Genomic DNA, 18,240 nt, shown 5'->3' with positions numbered 1-18,240 from the left:
TGCAGTTATAGGTAGTAAGGGTATGATAAAGAGAAGGAAAAGCACCAGGGAGGAGGGCCCTGCTCGTGAGAGCTTACAGCTATGAACATTGGGGTGATGAAACTCAGAGCAAGATTCCAGATAGCATCGCCTGGTTTTCGTCTCTGCCCGGATTCCCAGGATGCAGCATTTTTCTGTATTGACCTCTGTGAGGAAACAGTTCCCCTGCCCCATTGCTGGAATCTTGCGAATGCCTCACATAATGTGTGAAGTCTTTGTTGCTGGCTGACCCCCGAAAACGAGGCACAATGCAGAAAATCAGTCCGAAAGGTTACAGCTGACCAGCGCCTCAAGCAAAGGCTTTTCTGCTATATTTATTGTCATTTATTCCTATAGAGCCAGTTATTCTATTTGCTGTTTACTTGGTTGTAGGCAGACCTGGGGAATCTATATTGTAGTTTTACCCAACATTTTTCAGTCACAACAAAATGGCGGCTTGAGGGAGGATTCCCAGCATGCAGTGCAAGAAACAAGCATCTAGTGATCATGGAACACAGACCGACATTATTACAGATATCACAGACATGTGTGCATACATGCAGACCATTCATAACTCACAAGATGAAGAGAAAGATTGCAAATATGAAGTATCTCCTGTTTTTTTTTCCATATAAACCAAACAAATAATTTCAGTGTTTCTAACACGAGAAGACATATGTGGGAGGATATTCATGCTGATTTACTAATCTACAATGTCACATATACAGGAAATGTTGGGGTAACAAGAGGAGGGGGTTTATATCCAGGTGAAGACGGCTGTGGGGAGGGGTCGAGGGGTCTTACCCACACAGTCCTTGCGGTTCCAATGCAGTTTGTAGCGGAGGGGACACTGGCAGTAGTAGTCGCCCACTGTATTCACACACGTTTGTTCGCAGCCCCCGTTGTTGATGCTACATTCGTTGATGTCTGGAAAAAAAAAAAGATTAAGTGATGTTTTCCCAAAGTGCAGGCAGATTCAGACAGATTCCCCTCACAGATCACCAGATCACCAAACAAGATATAACACGGAGCGAGACTCTAAAAATAACTCAAATGTACAAAATTTGTCTACTAAAAGGTTGCTTTTGAAAGCAACACCATGGATTTCCTGAAATACTCTGTGTTTCTAGGGGCCCTGCTCCTTCCACTATATATTTTTAAGGCTATGACTTTCTGCTGCCTCCATTTCCCTCCTCACATCATATCCTGATAATACTTTGTGCTGCTGGGGTCCCTATGCTCATTCCACTATATAGCTCTCGGTCTGTGGTTTCCTTCTGCCTTCATTTCACACTCACATGATGTCACATGTAGCTTTGTCCTTAATAACACCTCACTCATCTCCTGATATACTCTGTGCTGATGGTTACGCTGCTGCTTCCACTATATAACTTTGTCTGTGGCTTCCTGCTGCCTTCATTTCCATCCTCACACAAGTCACTGCCCCTGTCACATGTAGCCCTGTCCTAACTGACACATCACTCATCTCCTGATATACTCTGTGCTGCTGGGGACTCTGCTCCCCCCACTATATAACTCTCAGTCTGTGGCTTCCTGCTGCCCCCATTCCCCTCCTCACATCATGTCACTGCCCCTGTCACATGCAGCACTGTACTCACTGACACATCCCTCAACTCCTGATATACTCTGTGCTGCTGGGGACCCTGCTCCTCTCACTATATAACTCTCAGTCTGTGGCTTCCTGCTGCCTCCATTCCCCTCCTCACATCATGTCACTGCCCCTGTCACATGCAGCCCTGCCCTCACTGACATATCACTCATCTCCTGATATACTCTGTGCTGCTGGGGACGCTGCTCCTCTCACTATATAACTCTCAGTCTGTGGCTTCCTGCTGCCCCCATTCCCCTCCTCACATCATGTCACTGCCCCTGTCACATGCAGCCCTGTCCTCACTGACATCACTCATCTCCTGGTATACTCTGTGCTGCTGGGGACCCAGCTCCTCCCACTATATAACTCTCAGTCTGTGGTCTCCCGCTGCCTCCATTTCCATCCTCACACAAGTCACTGCCCCTGTCACATGTAGCCCTGTCCTCACTGACACATCACTCATCTCCTGATATACTCTGTGCTGCTGTGGGCCCTGCTCCTCTCACTATATAACTCTCAGTCTGTGGCTTCCTGCTGCCTCCATTTCCATCCTCACACAAGTCACTGCCCCTGTCACATGTAGCCCTGTCCTCACTGACATATCACTCATCTCCTGATATACTCTGTGCTGCTGTGGGCCCTGCTCCTCTCACTATATAACTCTCAGTCTGTGGCTTCCTGGTGCCTCCATTCCCCTCCTCACATCATGTCACTGCCCCTGTCACATGTAGCCCTGTCCTCACTGACACATCACTCATCTCCTGATATACTCTGTACTGCTGGCGCCCAGCTCCTTCCACTCAGTAACTCTCAGTCTGTGAACTCTCCAACCTGCAGGGAGGAGGAGTGGTGGGGTGGTTGTTGGAAGGCCCACCACTCTTCCTCCCTGCAGATGGGAGAGTTCCCAAAAAGTGGGACAGTTGGGCGGTATGGTGATTTGATGCGATGATGGTAATGGAGGCAGCGGGAGCCCACAGACTGAGAGTTACTTAGTGGAAGGAACAGAGTATCACCCACTTAGCAACGAATAGGAGCCATGTGCATGTAGGTGGCATCTATTCACTAGAAAGTGGGACTGAGGGCATAGCTCGTGGGTAATGTTTTGTGGGGTCACGCCCCTATATGCTAGGCCAGACCCTTTCAGGGTCCGTCTTCAATATTCTCTTCCTGTGTCCTTACTAACACAATTACGATGTATAGGTATTTTGTTGCTGAGTCTTGGCAGGAGTATTTCATGCTGTACTATAGAGACTGTATAAAGAGCAAAGAGGCTTTTTTCTGTCTTATAAAGCTTAATATACAAACTGGCGATGAAGGCTGTAAAATGCTGCATGTGTGTAGTTAGAAGTCTATTTAGGATACGTATGGCCATTCTGGGGGAAGTAATGAATATACAAATAGAGACACTACCCCTTTAAACTAAGAGCCCCTCTTTCACAGAGGACACACGGACTTTGCCAAGTTTCCAGAGTGCTCAGTTTTAGGAGAAAGTTCAGTGAATATTTTGGGCTCTGGGAACAGGACAGCTCACCCCGCTCCGCCGACAATCGGCACTTTCACAGAGCCGGGGATTTTCCAGCTACAACAACCGCTTCAATAACTGACTAAACGCAGAGTTTCTGCACCGCAAGGAAACACTTGGCATTTGCAAACGATATTTTTGGCATTTTATGATTTCATTGTGGTTAGTGGCTGCACCGGCAAAAGTCTACAATGCGGTTACGTCAACACTTTATTTCTGAAGAGGGTGCGATAACCAAGGCTGTAACCCCTCCGTCAGGGGAGATAGATTTGTATCGCATTACGCTTCTTTTATTGTTGTGTTTTGAGGTTTGGGGTTTTTTTCAAGTATAATATTGGCTTTGGTTGTATATATTGTAGTATTATAAGTACTTTAAATGATGTCATTTCTCCCTATGACACTAGATACTCAGTGATATATCCTGCAGATTATGACATCACTGACCTCACTAGAGATCTGCAGAACATCGCTCTGTCCCATTTACCCCCTGACAGTAATATAGTGATATATCCTGCAGATTATGACATCACTGACCTCACTAGAGATCTGCAGAACATCGCTCTGTCCCATTTAACCCCTGACAGTAATATAGTGATATATCCTGCAGATTATGACATCACTGACCTCACTAGAGATCTGCAGAACATCGCTCTGTCCCATTTACCCCCTGACAGTAATATAGTGATCTATCCTGCAGATTATTACATTACTGACCTCACTAGAGATCTGCAGAACATCGCTCTGTCCCATTTAACCCCTGACAGTAATATAGTGATATATCCTGCAGATTATGACATCACTGACCTCACTAGAGATCTGCAGAACATCGCTCTGTCCCATTTAACCCCTGACAGTAATATAGTGATCTATCCTGCAGGTTATTACATTACTGACCTCACTAGAGATCCGCAGAACATCGCTCTGTCCCATTTACCCCATGACAGTAATATAGTGATATATCCTGCAGATTATGACATCACTGACCTCACTAGAGATCTGCAGAACATCGCTCTGTCCCATTTAACCCCTGACAGTAATAGAGTGATCTATCCTGCAGATTATTACATTACTGACCACACTAGAGATCTGCAGAACATCGCTCTGTCCCATTTAACCCCTGACAGTAATATAGTGATCTATCCTGCAGATTATTACATTACTGACCTCACTAGAGATCCGCAGAACATCGCTCTGTCCCATTTACCCCATGACAGTAATATAGTGATATATCCTGCAGATTATGACATCACTGACCTCACTAGAGATCTGCAGAACATCGCTCTGTCCCATTTAACCCCTGACAGTAATAGAGTGATCTATCCTGCAGATTATTACATTACTGACCTCACTAGAGATCTGCAGATCATCGCTCTGTCCCATTTAACCCCTGACAGTAATATAGTGATATATCCTGCGGATTATGACATCACTGACCTCACTAGAGATCTGCAGAACATCGCTCTGTCCCATTTAACCCCTGACAGTAATATAGTGATATATCCTGCAGATTATTACATTACTGACCTCACTAGAGATCTGCAGAACATCGCTCTGTCCCATTTACCCCCTGACAGTAATATAGTGATCTATCCTGCAGATTATTACATCACTGACCTCACTAGAGATCTGCAGAACATCGCTCTGTCCCATTTACCCCCTGACAGTAATATAGTGATATATCCTGCAGATTATGACATCACTGACCTCACTAGAGATCTGCAGATCATCGCTCTGTCCCATTTACCCCCTGACAGTAATACAGTGATCTATCCTGCAGATTATTACATCCCTGACCTCACTAGAGATCCGCAGAACATTGCTTTGTTGCATATATACCCCCTGACAGTAATATAGTGATCTATCCTGCAGATTATTACATCCCTGACCTCACTAGAGATCCGCAGAACATTGCTTTGTTGCATATATACCCGATCAGTATTAGCTATTCTCTATACAGAAACTAACTCCAAAAAGCTTTAACAAATTGGATGATTGCACAAAGGAATAATCATCTGCAGGTCTACATCGGGCATGTGCGCCACAGCGTTAGATATTTCGCAGCAGCAGGCGTGATACAGAGCACTGGGGAATGCATATGTGTATTTAGCAAGACCCCTGGGTGCTCTGTGTGACATCACCAGTAGCTGTCTGTGTCTACAGGAGGATTGGGGAGAAGGTCACTGCAGCTACCGGTGGGAATGGAGCGGAGAGGCAGAAAATCTGTCACCCAGCAGTGAATGTTCTCCTCACCCTACTATAGTAGCCCCATTGTGGCGTGTGCTGCGCAAACAGACGCAGGTATAAATAGTCAACGTTTATCCCCCGGCTCGTCAGGCTGTTTACAGGAAGTGACTTGGACTTGCTAACGAGACTGCCATAATTGTCTGGTAATTACAATTAAACAGCCCTGAACTTCGCAGCTAAATTACTACCCAGTAAGTGAACTACATAGACTGGTGTCCTGTATAACAGGCCGCTCCTGGGGCTAATATTACCTCTGGTGAACTATCTGACCAGGTGAGAAACAGCCACGGGGCTGCTGACAGTCTGAGGTCCCGTACATGGAGACACACAGGGTTGTCGATTTTACATTCGACCTATTCGATCTTTCCGACTGTCGGAAATGTTCCATCGGTCGGAAAGCCTGTGGATCGTCGAAACTGGCCGCAGATTGTCAAAAAAAGGCAGCAGATTCAACATTTTAGCGGCTGTTTTCAACAACACATTTTCAACTAACGCTGAATAAGGACCTCTCTGTGCCAATGTTCAGGAGGAGGGGAAAGGTCGGGGTAGCGGGAATTTTTGCTTTCTTTTTTGATTGTACAAAAACAATACATGTACAGTTTTTAATATCAAACATAACTATTGATAAACTTCTTTTCACATTTTTTGGATGAATATTCAAAACATAGAGGAAACTTTTTAATTTATAATTTTGTTCCATCCCCCCCATAGCCCGGGTGGTACCTACCTCCACAATGTGTGACTCCATACAGAGTGTAACCCTTGTCACATGTGCAGGCAAAGGATCCTGGGTAATTAATACAGGTGTGGTCACATGTGCGTTCAAAGGAGCATTCGTCAATATCTGCAAATTGGAGGCAAGAAGGCGGAAGTCAGTCATTGGCCAATTCTATTTGCAGCACTACAGGTAATAATGCATTTCATACCAGTAGCGTGAGGGTAAAAACTATTGGGGCTTCCATATACATGGATTTACATAATTGGGGTTACTTGCATTAATAGGTTATGTATTTTTTATTCAGTTGACATTTTAAAAAATTGGTGCCACTTATATAATCTCTTTCACACATCCCCAAATCTTTACTTCAGGGAATTGATATCCTACAGAATGCCTATTACCTCAGAGTGACCCCATCACACACAGTGGAGGCTGCCATTTTGTCGGCTATCAGTGACATCATGGAGGCCCAACATGTTTGCTTCCACTGAGTGTAGGTGACACGTTCATTAGAAGGTGAGCAGGGAGGAGAGATTAATTGTTCTTTTAATGATTCCCTTTGTTGAAGATGGATTTGATTCCATGACTCAACAATGAAAGACCCCTCACTTATCTGACCATCCCAGCGGCCATTTTCTGAATGTCAGTAGATAGAGCTCCTACTGTACCTTGGCAAGACCTCTCGTCTGTAAGTAACTTATACCCGGCTCCGCAGCTGCAATCGAAACTCCCCACGGTGTTCCTGCAGAAATGGTCACATCCTCCGTTGTTGCCCTGGCATTCGTCAACATCTGAAACATCCCCATTGGGTAAAATTACGAATTATTACAATGACAAGAACAATGTTTATTTGGGGAAAACATTTAACAAACATTCTTATTAAAATTGTACTATAAAGTCCAGCAAGGATCCTATGATTTTGGGGAGATTTATCAAGTCTTAGGGGGTTATTCTGGTTCAATCCTTCTGGCAAATTCCTTCTTAGATGGACAAAACCATGTGCACTGCAGGTGGGGCAGATGTTACTTGTGCAGAGAGAATTAGATTTGTGTGGTGTTTTACTTCAAAGTGAGATCTATATTGCAGTGTAAAAAATAAAGCAGTCAATATTTACCCTGCACAGAAACAAAATAATCCACCCACATCTAACTCTCTCTGCACCAGTGCACATGGTTTTGTCCATCTAATAAGGAATTTGCCAGAAGGAGTGAACCAGAATAACCCCCTTAGAGCTTTCCCTCCAAGTTGTGGAGAGAGATAAAGGGGGGGATGTTCTAACATCCGCACCCCAGCTCCGCCCATCGCATACATAATTATCGCATATGCACTAACATATGCGATAATTATGGCAAAGGACAGCGATAGAATCAGCGGGTCCCATCGGGACCCGGCGGCTCTCCCCTCCCTCCCTTACCCGGCGCTGCTGCTGCGCCGGGATCTCCTCCTCCCTGCACCCAGAAGAGGATCAGTGCAGGGAGGAGGAGGTCACAGGGCTGTGCTGCCCGGACAAAGGTGAGGGGGGGAGGCGATGCGGGGCGGCGGGGGTCCGTGTGGGGCGGCGGTGGGTCGGTGCGGGGTGGCGGAGGGTTGCGGTAGAAGCCCATAGAACCCCAATGTTGAGAAGTTTTCAAAAGCCACCAATCAGCTTATAACTGTCATTTATCAAGCACAGCATCTGAAATGACAGCTAGAAGCTAACTTTGCTTTGGGAAACTCCTCCACTTTATCTCTCTCTACGGCTTGCTATATCCTCCTGGAAGAGACAAAGCAGAGAGAGATAAAGCACCAAACAATCCTCTCCTGACATTTTACAAGCAGTGTTTGAAAAAATTGCAAAAGCGTATTGGTAGGTACTTTATCTCTCTCTCCAAGATTTGAGACACCTCCCCCTCTGTGTGACAATGTGGTTAATAGGGTGGCTTTCTGGTCCATTATAGAGAGATAAAGTGGGCATCTGACTCTCCCTCAATGTAGCAGACAGTATTACACACCTTGGAGGTGATTCCGACCGGCTAGTTGCGGGCCGAATTTGCTCCCCCCGTCCGATGTTAGGGGTTTGTGCACGCAGGTGTGTTGATGCCTGCTTTTGACGGGCGGCTGAAGTCACATGATGTCAGCGTCGCCCCGAATTCATCCATCCCTGGCCACAATAAAAGTCAGTCTACACTGACTGTTATTAACGAAGGGGAAAAAAATCATTCGATGGTGAACGACCATCGAATGATCTCCCGCCCGTGCGGCAGCATGCGAGCGGATGTCTACGCAAACGGGGCAGGGTGGATGTTCGGCGGGTGGCATTTACCTGTTCGCTAGGCTGCTCTGAATCAGGCCCATTATTCTGCTAGATCTACAATGAGACCTGACTATAAATCATCCCCGGGCTGAGCGCATCCGCCTTCCCTTGGCACAGAGACGGGCATTTAGTATCTAAGTGCAAATCATTACAGGAACACCGCCTGGGGGTCACCGCCGTTCCCAGCCCTAATTACTTAATCACATCCCACCTTTGCACGTCTTCCCGTCAAACTGCAACGTGAATCCGACAGGGCAGCTGCAGCGTACGCCCGTCGATGTGTCCCGGCATGTGCGGTCGCACCCTCCGTTATTTACAGCGCAGGTTTCTAGAAGAGAGAATCATGGGTAACTATCACAACTGTTACTTTGCATTAGCCTTAAATGGCGCACAATGGGGGAATTTACTAAGGTGGGAGTTTTACTGAAATGGGATGTTGCCCATAGCAACCAATCAGATTATATTTATTATCTTCTAGAATGTGCTAACTAAATAAGAAGTAGAATCTGGTTGGTTGCTACGGGCAACAGCCCATCTTCAATAGAACTCCCATCTTAGTAAATTCATGCAAATCCATTTAATACGTTTGCATGCAAGGTAAATACTGGCTGCTTTTGCATGTAGCACATAGATGCTAGGCAGATTTTCCATAGAGCTGATCTGGACTGCAGCCCCTCCCCCAATATAATCCACCACCTCAATGAGCCAGTTGCTCCGTGACTGAGCTGGCTTCTCTGAGGCTGGCAGTGACGTATTGTAAGTGCTACCTTTCATTCACACACACACACACACACGACAGATTTCTCCCTCAGGGACTGCCAGACCAGGCTGCTATTATCACAGAGCGTGCTTCCGGTAGGAAGACACTGCCTGTCTCATCGTTGGACCGATCCTTCTTCTAAGGGGCTGCAGCCTCTTCAGTCTATACAAGCCGGTGTTTTGCAGCTAGTGCGTACATTGCACAGGTGAGAGGACCCCAGGGCTGGTTGTAGCCTCTCCTCCTCTCCTTGCATGGGTAGGGCACAAGCAGGTAGCAGTCGCCGCTGGTTAGAACAAGGGCGGTCTGTAATATGAAACACTGAGGCTGTATCATTAGCAATCCGCTTACCCATCACCAGTCTGCGCTTCACCCTCTTATCCATCTCAGCCACGGACGTAGAATTGCCGTCAGTTTCCTCTTTCTCTGGGGGATAAAAAATAACGTATTTGCGTCAAGATGTTAATATCCTCTACGGGATGAGAAATGTTTCCTGACCGGTGCACGTGTTGCTGGAATTACAGATTCAAAATTGCAATGTAATGGGGATCATGGCTGATAGACACTGTCTATGGGCCACCAGGTCGACACCACACGGTCAACTCTGTCAGAAGCTCAACACAAGCAAAAGTTCAACGTGCCCACGGTCGACACATAAACAGGTCAACATGATTTTTTTTTAATTTGTAACATTTTTTTTGAACATTCCTGTAGACTCTGATTGGGAATAGGCCCACTCTGAGGGGCCGCAACACAATAATTGAGGGGTCCACGCGTGTGGACATTGACACCAAAAAAAGGTGAAAAACTCATGTCAACCCATTCAAGTGCCAACCTTTTTCTGTGTCTACCATTTTGCATGTGTCCTCTCGGTACTTGTTTCCTAGCACGGCCACACCGATCATGATCTTGGGCATCGCAGGTAAAAAAATCGCGTCGGTCGCATCGCATGCGGGCTAAAAAATCACATGCGATGCGACCGACGCGATGCCCGCGATTTCCCATAGGGAACAATGTTAAATGCCTCAATTTACCCAAATCAACATAGGGAACAATGTTAAATGGGCCAGAAACCCCCCAAAACACCCGTGAACAGTGAAATGGCCCCCCCAAAATTAGTTAACGCCACCCCACGATCAACGTGAACCCGAAGCGTGGCGAGCGCAGCGAGCCCACGAGGGGCGGCGGTACGCGTCCTCCGACCTCTTCATACCCCCACTATCCACGTCGACGTGGAGTTGAGAATAGATTAGTGTGGCGAGCGCAGCGAGCCACCGCGCCCGAAGCGTGGCGAGCGCAGCGAGCTCCGCGAGGGGACTCGGATACCTTCACAGGTAAACGCGTCCCTTCGCGGGCTTCACAGGTATCCGCTGCGCTCGCCACGCTTCGGGCTCGGTGGCTTGCTGCGCTCGCCACACTAATCTATTCTCAACTCCACGCCGACGTGGATAGTGGGGGTATGAAAAGGTCGGAGGACGCGTACCGCCGCCCCTCGCGGGCTCGCTGCGCTCGCCACGCTTCGGGTTCACGTTGATCGTGGGGTGGCGTTAACTAATTTTGGGGGGCCATTTCACTGTTCAGGGGTGTTTTGGGGGGTTTCTGGCCCATTTAACATTGTTCCCTATGTTGATTTGGGTAAATTGAGGCATTTAACATTGTTCCCTATGGGAAATCGCGGGCATCTCGTCTGGACCATTTAATGCTTTTTTAGCCGCCTGCGATGCGACCGACGCGATTTTGACTTTTTTCAATGCATTTCAATGGGAAATCGCGGGCATCGTGTCGATCGCATCGCAGACCACTAAAAATTACCCGCGATTGTGGCCGTGCTAGGAAACAAGTACCGTCCTCTCTTTTCCAGTGTCGAAATTGTGCATGTCGACCCAGATAGTGTCAACCTAATATACCACACTAGAAATCAAACACTGTTGTTAAGATGCAGTCGTATAATATTCACAATAACAGTAATAATCCCACTGACCGATGCAGGCCTTGCCATCCGTGTGCACGGCGTACTTGGGGTGACATACACAAACAGGCCCGACATCCGTTTCATTACACGTGTGTTGACATCCTCCGTTTCCATGGTTACAGGTCACTGTCAATAGAATGGAACATTTACAATGAATACAGCAATATTGGAACATAAATGCAAAGACCTATAAATCTCCTCTGAGTACATGTATAACGGGGAGCGCACACGATATAAGGGGGTTATTCAGAGTGGATCGCTGATGTGCGAATTCCCAAGCCTATCGATTATTGAAGGACAGCACAAGCGTGGTGCACATGCGCGAGCCCAAACAGCACCTAATCTAATCGCAATCCCCTCGCAATTTGATTGACAGGAAGCCGGCCGTTGGTGGTGATGTTTTCTGTGAGTGCCAGGGAAAATGCAGGCGTGCCCAGGTGTTTTAAGGGAGGGCGTGTGACGTCTGCGCCGGCCTTGATCAGCCTCATTCAGTCGCACAGCTTTGATCAGCCTCATTCAGAGTACATGGAGCACCAGGAATACTTGAAGTTCTGGATCAGAAGTACACAGCAAATACTGTTACTCTAGGCTTCCTATAAGAGGTGACAACAGAGACAATAACGGTATGCTGTCCGAAGAACACAGGATACACCAGAAATACCTGAGGTACCGGATCAGAGGGACACAGTAAATGCTGCTATTGTCTCTGTTATCACCCTTATAGGAAGCATTTGCTGTAGGGGGAGCACATGGTACACCAGGAATACCTGAGGTACCGGATCAGTGGGACACAGTAAATGCAGCTATTGTCTCTGTTACCCCTTACAGGAAGCATTTGCTGTAGGGGGAGCACATGGTACACCAGGAATACCTGAGGTACCGGATCAGAGGGACACAGTAAATGCAGCTATTGTCTCTGTTATCACCCTTATAGGAAGCATTTGCTGTAGGGGGAGCACATGGTACACCAGGAATACCTGAGGTTCCGGATCAGAGGGACACAGTAAATGCAGCTATTGTCTCTGTTATCACCCTTATAGGAAGCATTTGCTGTAGGGGGAGCACATGGTACACCAGGAATACCTGAGGTACGGATCAGAGGGACACAGTAAATGCAGCTATTGTCTCTGTTATCACCCTTATAGGAAGCATTTGCTGTAGGGGGAGCACATGGCAGTGTTGTTATGACAGAAATGTTCTCCACACTCCAGCACTCGCTGCTGTTTACACAACCCCCTGTCTGCTCGCTCACCCCATTCATTACACCCCAGACCCCCACTTATCTCCAATCCACAAGCTTGTCGAAACATCTCCCCCTTCACCTACTTAATGTAATATTACCCTCCCCCTCCAGAGACAGCCATTTTACAACCACTTTACCTAAAAGGGAAGGCCTCTAATGTAAGTGTAACTGATGCCGTAAAGCTGTCTGGGCCTATTATCGCCCTGGGATTTGGTGCCCTTGTAGTTCCCACAGCTCGTGTCTGTCAGCTTATGGTTAAAGACTATGGGGCCCAATTCAGCTTGGATGACTGATCTGTAAGGTTGCCGATGACTGGGAGCAGATAGGCGCTGCCCATGCAGAAAGAAAACCCGCCCCGTACAAATCTGCAAATGGATTGCTAAGCGGCTTTGACTCGCAAATGTATACGCGATTCCCGAACCATCGAAAGGTTTTAGCAGTCTGTGCAAATAAGTAAGTCTGACCCTTCCACTGATCTGCAACACAGACAAGCTGAGCGACGCCAACGCTGATGTCAGAGACCCTCCCTGAAAACGCTTGGCCACTCCTACATTGTTCCTGCCACTCCCAGAAAACGTCCCGTTACCACCCCCAAACACCGGTTTCCAGTCAGTCAAACTCCGGCAGCTTTGTGTTTACAATCCATATGCATTCTCTGTCCCTAATCGGCCTTACACGTGTTCAGTGCATACAGGGGGTTATTCTGGTTCACTCGCAAAGGCAAATTCCTTCTCAAATGGACAAAACCATGTGCACTGCAGGGGGGGGGGCAGATGTAACATGTGCAGAGAAGGTTACAGTTGGGTGAGTTATTTTGTTTCTGTGCAGGGTAAATACTGGCTGCTTTATTTCTACACTGCAATATAGATCTCACTTTGAAGTAAACCCCCACCCAAATCTAACTCTCTCTGCACAAGTAACATATGCCCCACCTGCAGTGCACATGGTTTTGTTTGTTTGAGAAGGTTTTTGCTTTTGCAAGTGAACCAGAATAAGGGCCACAGAACGCACGCCAGCACGGTAACTTACATATACAATCCCGCTGGTTCTTTGCCAGTTCGTATCCCGGTCTGCAGTCACACGCCACGCCGCCTCTGGGGATCTCCCTGCAGATGTGAGCGCAGCCGTGCTCCTTGTTCATACAGCTGAGCCCCTCTGAAACACACACAGAATAGCGTTAGGGAAGACACGTGCCCACGGGAGCGGTTTCAGAATTTGGCTAAGCCTCAAAGTTCTTATACAGATCCAGATTTGTACAAAGGGGGTTATTCAGACCTGAAGATGGGGGATGTTGCCCATAGCAACCAATCAGATTCTCTCTATTAAAAGGTGCTAAATAATAAGTCGAATTTGATTGGTTGCTATAGGCAACATCTCATAGTCAGTAGAACGCCCATCTTAGTAAATAACCTCCTAAGTCTACGGAAGATACATCCTCTAACAAACGTAAATCAGACTGAGTGACTTGGGTCACCACACCGGCCCTTCACGTGCAAGTATAACGGAAACGCCACACTGCGGGCATACGGTTTGTGCCAGTTGTACTTTTACATCCAGTTCTATATTACAGTGTATATGAGAAGACAAGGGGCTTGAGTCGGACACAACGTAGGACAGGTGCCTGGAGGTGTAATGATGTGGGACAGGTACCTGGGGGTGTAATGTGGGATAGGTACCGGGAGGTGTAATGTGGGACAGCGACCAGGAGGTGTAGTGATGTGGGACAGGTACCTGTAGGTGTAATGTGGGACAGGTACCTGGAGGTGTTATGATGTAGGACAGGTACGTGGAGGTGTAATGATGTGGGACAGGTGCCTGGAGGTGTAATGATGTAGGACAGGTACGTGGAGGTGTAATGTGGGACAGGTACCTGGAGGTGTAATGATGTGGGACAGGTACTTGGAGGTTTAATGTGGGACAGGTACCTGGAGTTGTAAAGTGGGACAGGTAACTGGGGGTGTAATGTGGGACAGGTACCTGAGGGTGTAATGTTGGACAGGTACCTGGAGATGTAATCTGGGACAGGTACATAGAGGTGTAATGTGAGACAGGTACATAGAGGTGTAATGTGAGACAGGTACCTGGAGATGTAATGTGGGACAGGTACCTGGAGATGTAATGTGGGACAGATACCTGGAGATGTAATCTGGGACAGGTACATAGAGGTGCAATGTGAGACAGGTACCTGAGGGTGTAATGTGGGACAGGTACCTGGAGATGTAATGTGGGACAGATACCTGGAGATGTAATGTGGGACAGATACCTGGAGATGTAATCTGGGACAGGTACATAGAGGTGCAATGTGAGACAGGTACCTGAGGGTGTAATGTGGGACAGGTACCTGGAGATGTAATGTGGGACAGGTACCTGGGGGTGTAATGTGGGATAGGTACCGGGAGGTGTAATGTGGGACAGCGACCAGGAGGTGTAGTGATGTGGGAGAGGTACCTGTAGGTGTAATGTGGGACAGGTACCTGGAGGTGTTATGATGTAGGACAGGTGTGTGGAGGTGTAATGTGGGACAGGTACCTGGATATGTAATGATGTGGGACAGGTGCCTGGAGGTGTAATGATGTAGGACAGGTACGTGGAGGTGTAATGTGGGACAGGTACCTGGATATGTAATGATGTGGGACAGGTGCCTGGAGGTGTAATGATGTAGGACAGGTACGTGGAGGTGTAATGTGGGACAGGTACCTGGAGGTGTAATGATGTGGGACAGATACCTGGAGGTTTAATGTGGGACAGGTACCTGGAGTTGTAAAGTGGGACAGGTAACTGGGGGTGTAATGTGGGACAGGTACCTGAGGGTGTAATGTTGGACAGGTACCTGGAGATGTAATGTGAGACAGGTACCTGAGGGTGTAATGTGGGACAGGTACCTGGAGATGTAATGTGAGACAGGTACCTGAGGGTGTAATGTGGGACAGGTACCTGGAGATGTAATGTGGGACAGATACCTGGAGATGTAATCTGGGACAGGTACATAGAGGTGTAATGTGAGACAGGTACCTGAGGGTGTAATGTGGGACAGGTACCTGGAGATGTAATGTGGGACAGATACCTGGAGATGTAATCTGGGACAGGTACATAGAGGTGCAATGTGAGACAGGTACCTGGAGCTGTAATGACTTTCCTTATGGTCACAGTTGTCTCAGCATTTCTAATTGAATCTTACATCTCGCGGGTTCACGCACTGCTGCTATATATGGAAGTTTCATGTAACAAACTCGCTTTCCTAAACTCGCCCCTCATTGTACTGACCCCCATGTCTGAGACACAGACACTTCCTTACATTTCTTCCATCAACCTCCCCTTTATCTTTCCCCCCAAAATGCTTCTGTTTTCCGAAGACGTAGACAAAAACCGCAATTTTGCTCCATAAAGACCCAAGCTTACGTACCTGCCAGGGTAAATGTAACGCAGATACTAGGAGATTTGGAAGTTCAGGCCACAGAGATTAGACTGACCTGCCACCACTGAAGTTACGCACCCCAGCCTGAATCCAAAGCGTAAGGTGATCTCTTTCTCGTACACTAAAAAGCAGCTCTTGTGTATAAATCATGGGAACTAGACCCATTTCTCTGATAGTTAAACCCTTGCTACAATACGCACATTCTGCATTAGCAGCCCCCGCCGGTTCTCTCCCCTGTCTCGAGAGTTGACCGTCTGTATTTTGAGGATGACCACAGATCGAGCTGCTGGAAATATTGCAAGTTGACGTTGGCTTCATAACAGCGAGGATAAATATATGGGAAAATGCTGGGAACTTGTATATCCATCAGGCAGCTTTTCTGAAATACTCAGTTTCTGCTAAAGAAAACACCAAGTCCTCCATGTAACTGAACCCGGCATTGTAACAGCCTATAAAATAAAGACCTTGGCATCTGAAGTACGGTTCACAAAGTCTCTGGATTGTGTTAAGTTTCATTCTGCTTCATAATCATAGGGTCAAAAGTTGAGTGTTAGCGGGTTAGGGTCTCCCAACGACCTGCCAGGTTCAGTAAGTCAATATCTGACATAGGGGGGAGATACAATCTTCGGAATAGGGGGTGGACACTAAAATGTGCTCAGTTTCCCGCCCAAATGCAAATGTAATTCCAATTTTACATGTTGTTAATCTCAAATACAGGAATTGCTAAAATTGTGATTTGAGGGTCTCCGAGTGTCAATTAATACCCCTTTCACACTTGCAAAAATATCCCGGGTTTTTGCACATGAACGCGCATCAACCCGGGATTTAGCTCAGTGTGGAAGGGTCTTGAAAGAATATCCCGGGATGAACATTCCGGGATTGCTACCCAGGTCCCGACCTGGGTAGATTCCGGAATCGACCCGGGATGCGGTCAGTGTGAATGGTCCCGTATCCGGGATTGGGTACATGGGAATTTAAAAAAGATGCTGATTGGAGCTTTCTTGGGCTCACAAATGCTGATGTCATCTTTCAGAGCCCTGGAGTCCATTTCTAATGACATGCATATGTATTTGCAGGGATTTCCCAGGATCAGTGTGAATGGAGCTGTCCTGGGTCTATTCCAGGTCTTAGTGCAGCGTGAAAGGGTACATTCCCGGGTAGAGTACCGGGAAGCATCCGGGAACACATTCCCGGGTGTGACCCGGCTCTGCGAGTGTGAAAGGGGTATTAATGTTACTCCCCCTCTAATCAGTGCTAAACATTTACTGATTTACTGATTGTTCCGTTTTATGTATGTTTCCTAGTAACAGAAGGAGCAGCGTTACACATATTACTGTAATCCAATACGTTTGGTACAGACACATGAACAGTGAGGAGGGCTGGTGCAGATCCTTGTACAGCACACAGGGAGGTACAGGCCCACTGCAGAGCTCCCCAACAAGAAACATGCCCCTCTTACCTGTATCTCTTCCCATTTTTCTAGCTCAGCCCTCTACTACCCCTTCTATCATGTCTCTCTCTCCCCCTTTCCTTCTTTCTAACTTAATCTGTTTTCTTTTCTCTATCCCTCACACTCCCCCTCTTTACTCTCCCTGATCTTTCTTTGGATGGAATTCAATTGTTTATCACCCCCTGTTCTACCATCTAAAGCAGGCATGTCCAAACTATGGCCCTCCAGCTGTTGCGAAACTATAAGTCCCATCATGCCTTTGCAATTTTGCTATAAAGGAATGCGTAGTTTCACAACAGCTGGAGGGCCAAACTTTGGACATGCCTGATCTAAAGTGATGGGAGATCGCAGGGCCATATTTAAAGCGCCAGTGGTAAATGCAGGATTTTTAGAGGGGGGGGGGGGGGGGTCCATATGTAATGCAAAATCTCCTACTCTGCAGCGCATTGGAGTAAGTATGGGATTCTGGGGGAGTGGTAAAATCCCTGAATATTGGTCTTTTTACAACGGATACTGTAAGGAATACAGTATTCATATTTAACAGTACAGATGGTCTGTAGTTCAGGCTGTTTCAAACATTTAAATCAGTGGTCAGCAAAAGGTTAAACAAACATAATAGAACCAGTGCTGCACTTTCTAAGCTCACAATCTCCCACTTCATGGTAAGGCTCCTGTCTCTTCCTCCTGGCAGCTGCTCTCTGGTCCAGTGCAATATTGGGGGCTCAGATCCACACATACAGTAAATGTGGTAGAAGAAGCTGGTACACTGCATAATGTGGCACAGTTCTAATAATCATTGTTGTCATCATTTAAGGCACTTCCCTATGCACGCAAAGCTAAAAGACCGATTTGAGCCCTCAAACGGGTCACCTTTTGCTTATTCCAGCTCGCCACCCCCAGGGAGTACAAACTGAAATGCCGGCAGATGATTGTGCCTGAACAGAGCAATTGAATAGCACCATTGGGTGCCCTCTGCTGGCTTCCAGCATGCTAACA

General features: G+C 47.1%; 1 protein-coding gene across 5 annotated transcripts in view; it reads right to left on the bottom strand.

Annotated features, from left to right (window-relative positions):
- Positions 1-18,240, bottom strand: part of SCUBE2 (signal peptide, CUB domain and EGF like domain containing 2) — an 89,860-nt gene that overhangs the window by 36,535 nt on the left and 35,085 nt on the right. For 4 of the 5 annotated variants that reach the window (XM_083164617.1, XM_083164619.1, XM_083164620.1 and 1 more), the window contains exons 5-11: positions 13,409-13,534; positions 11,146-11,262; positions 9,516-9,590; positions 8,619-8,735; positions 6,783-6,905; positions 6,124-6,240; positions 823-945 (exon numbers count right to left, since the gene is read on the bottom strand). In XM_083164617.1, the coding sequence (XP_083020743.1) occupies positions 823-945; positions 6,124-6,240; positions 6,783-6,905; positions 8,619-8,735; positions 9,516-9,590; positions 11,146-11,262; positions 13,409-13,534 (798 nt within the window). The remainder of the gene's footprint in view (positions 1-822; positions 946-6,123; positions 6,241-6,782; positions 6,906-8,618; positions 8,736-9,515; positions 9,591-11,145; positions 11,263-13,408; positions 13,535-18,240) is intronic. The other variant, XM_083164618.1, reaches the window with a different exon arrangement.

The sequence above is a fragment of the Crinia signifera genome, chromosome 11 (assembly GCF_055691185.1).
Source record: "Crinia signifera chromosome 11, ASM5569118v1, whole genome shotgun sequence".
NCBI lineage: Eukaryota > Metazoa > Chordata > Amphibia > Anura > Myobatrachidae > Crinia > Crinia signifera.
Note: the sequence above shows the minus strand (reverse complement) of the source record. Positions and strands in the feature narration are given on the sequence as shown.